The sequence below is a fragment of the Halyomorpha halys genome, unplaced genomic scaffold (genome assembly GCF_000696795.3).
Source record: "Halyomorpha halys isolate HHAL.00 unplaced genomic scaffold, Hhal_1.1 Scaffold91.1, whole genome shotgun sequence".
Taxonomy (NCBI): Eukaryota; Metazoa; Arthropoda; class Insecta; order Hemiptera; family Pentatomidae; genus Halyomorpha; species Halyomorpha halys.
In genome coordinates this window covers 882,995-885,956 of record NW_027110755.1, presented here as the reverse complement: position 1 = coordinate 885,956, position 2,962 = coordinate 882,995, and the positions used below count along the sequence as shown (strand labels likewise).

General features: G+C 41.8%; 1 protein-coding gene across 3 annotated transcripts in view; it reads right to left on the bottom strand.

The window, feature by feature from the left end:
- Positions 1-2,698, bottom strand: part of LOC106677243 (rho guanine nucleotide exchange factor 17) — a 70,184-nt gene extending 67,486 nt beyond the window's left edge. For all 3 annotated transcript variants that reach the window (XM_024361593.2, XM_067048870.1, XM_067048871.1), the window contains exon 1: positions 2,297-2,698. In XM_024361593.2, coding sequence (XP_024217361.1) covers positions 2,297-2,560 — 264 coding nt within the window. In that variant the 5' untranslated portion in view covers positions 2,561-2,698. The remainder of the gene's footprint in view (positions 1-2,296) is intronic.
- Positions 2,699-2,962: the final 264 nt, after the last annotated feature.

Here is a 2,962-nt window from a genome sequence, read left to right as displayed (position 1 = left end):
AATAGCTAGGAATGATGTGGTACATTGATAGTTCAGCATGGCCTAAACTACAATCAGGAAACTTACAATCAGTAAACACAATAATATAAAAAGTGATGAATCTAAATAAACTGCGATATTTCCATGTGGAATTGTAGAGCAAAGGCAAAAGTCCCAAAAAGAAGTCCTGCAATATGGACACACCAAAAAGCTTTCCAATTAAATCAAAGGCTAGATGATTTATAGAGAAATGCCACGCTAGCTCAGGCTGAAAATAACTCATCAATAAAAGAAACCGAACCCCAACCTGACCCATCAACTCAAGATATGGTGGAAGATTCGCCTTTTTTCATTCCTAACTCTTATCACTCTTCCTTACGTTTTATCCATATTTTCCCCAACAACTCCTCTACGTACTGGCCAACTGATCCTAACCGTAATCCTGATATTCACAGTTTCCGAATACTCAATGGTCCAGGTCCCCTCAACTATACAATCACTCGCCTTGATGAACTTTCGTCTGATCATAGTCCATAAATCCTAAATGTTTCACTAGCCCCATTCCTAAACCCTCCCCACCGCTATTCATCAGAGGCCCAGTAAATTGGAACCTCTTTCACCAAATCCTGACCAACAACTTTGATCTCGAAGTAGCGGAAAACCCAAGAAGACGTTGATAATGCTGTATATTCCTTTACCACAGTATAACAAGCTGTTTGGATTGCTTCCTCTCTCGACCACTCTCCAAGAACTCCTGTTAAGGACCATTTACCATACCACATCATAGAGCTAATCCATATCAAACCCAATGCCAGATCACTATGGCAGGATACAAGACCCCAACAGACCACCTCTCCTATAATTACAACTGTAATTTATTAAAGCGAGAATTGGCCATCTACCGTTGCCAGTTCTTCAATTCCTACCTATCTTACCTTTCTACCAGTGACAACTCGCTGTGGAATGGGATTTATAATCCCATCATGTTTCCATTCCCTCCGACGAGACAATGGTTCCTGGGCAGCATCTGATGAAGATAAAGCAGAAGTATTCGCTGAATAACTTTCACTCCTCAACCGGAATCCCATCCCACCCACACCATAACAGTAGAAGAATTTTTATTATCACCAATCCCACTTTTCTTAACTCCTAATCTAGTTAATATTTCTGAGGTCAAATATCTTTTTAAAAACCTGATTCTCTCGGATACGACCTTCTTACCTCTCATACTACGCCAACTTCCACCCAAAGCAGTTACATACCTCCACAACTGCATCTTGCGGACCACCTACTTTCACTTTTTCCTACCTTTCAAACCGCTCTTTTCGCGTCTGCTGTGGTAGAGAAGTTTCTAACTATTGAGGCCGGTGTTCCACTAGGTAGTATTTTGGGTCCTGTCATCTATATTACTCCATACCGAAGATGTATGTATCCTCTTATATAGGTATACCCAGAAACCTTCCTGTTAACATTCGCTGATAGTACCACCATCCTTTCATCAAACTCAGATCCTGATGCTGCAACTGAAAACTACAAAGGAACCCCTTTCCTATCGAAAACTGGTGTAACAATAGGTGAATAAAAGTAAACGAGTCCAAATTCAAACATGTTACCTTCCCCCTCCGACGCACATCCTGTCCGCCATGTTCCTTTTAACTCGATACCTATCCCTTTCTCAGAGACAGTCCGGTATCTTGGCTTTCTGTTAAACAGAAGACTGACGTGGAATCCACATATTAGACTAAAAAACAAGAACATAACCGACGATTTGGGCAGTTATATGGGCTGCAATGTAGAAAATCATTGCTTTCAGTAAACAACAAATTACTACTTTACAAGGCAATAATAAAACCTATCTGGACTAATGAACTAGAACTTTGGGGACAGCCTCCTAAACTCCTATCCTTCTCGATTTCCTTTAGTTATTATTTTTATATCCAACAAATTAACAATAATCCATATTGAAATAAGATTAAAAAGAATACTAAAGGTTGTCGATTAACAACATCTAATGCTTATTATAATCCAACTATGAAATATTTATTGCAAAAATAACATTATTTTTTAAAATTATAACTTTATACACTAATACTAATGTAACAATGCCTCTTTGTTTAGTAAGGCATTTATGAAAAGAAAAGATCATTTTTTTGAAAATAGTTGAAATAAAAAAATAAAATAAAAGTTGCAAGCAAGTGAATAGCGATTAATCAAAATGACGTACTACAAATAATACTAAAATTTGTAAATAAACGAGAGAGTACCTAAATGATAATGTGAATGCAAAAACATAACAATTGTAAAATGGATAACTCACCTTCCAAAGACTAGGCGAGTTGAGAAGCAGCCTGGAGTCTGCACACCGCTCGCTGCTACCCTTGAGCAACTGCGCAAGAAGTTGATGACTGCAGCCTTCTAGCTGACTGGGACTGCTGGTTGTCCGCTGGTGTTCGCCTCGTTTGTTCTCTTCCTTAAGGTGACTATCGTCGCGGGCCCGCCGCGGCAGTTCGTCTAAGAACTTGAGATCTTGGCTGATGGTAAACTTCCTCGCCTCAGGTTTTTTCATCTCGGCCTCCAACATTTGCCCGTATGGTCCTCGCAGAGGCCTCTTTGGATACCTCCTGGGAGGCCTTGGACTACGCGCCTCGCAGTCCGATTCGAGAGGACTTCCCCTCGAACTGGCTTCCTCCTCCTTCTCTTCACTCGACTGGCAGACTAGGCGCGGCCACGGCCGCTCTTCCGGGCTCTGGGGTTCCTCTTGAGCACTCGAGCTCCAATCACCCCAGGCCCGCTTCTTCTCCGCCTCCAGATCCTCCTCAGCAATATCTTTCAAATCCTCTTCCTCTGGTTCAGGATCCGGTTTTCTCAAGGCCGCCTTGTTGGCTAAAGCTATAGTCCTGGCGTTACGAATATACTTGCCGTCAGTTGGGCTGAAGTCGACCTGGCTGAAGGAGGCACTCCGGAATGGTATCGTCCGCTGGAC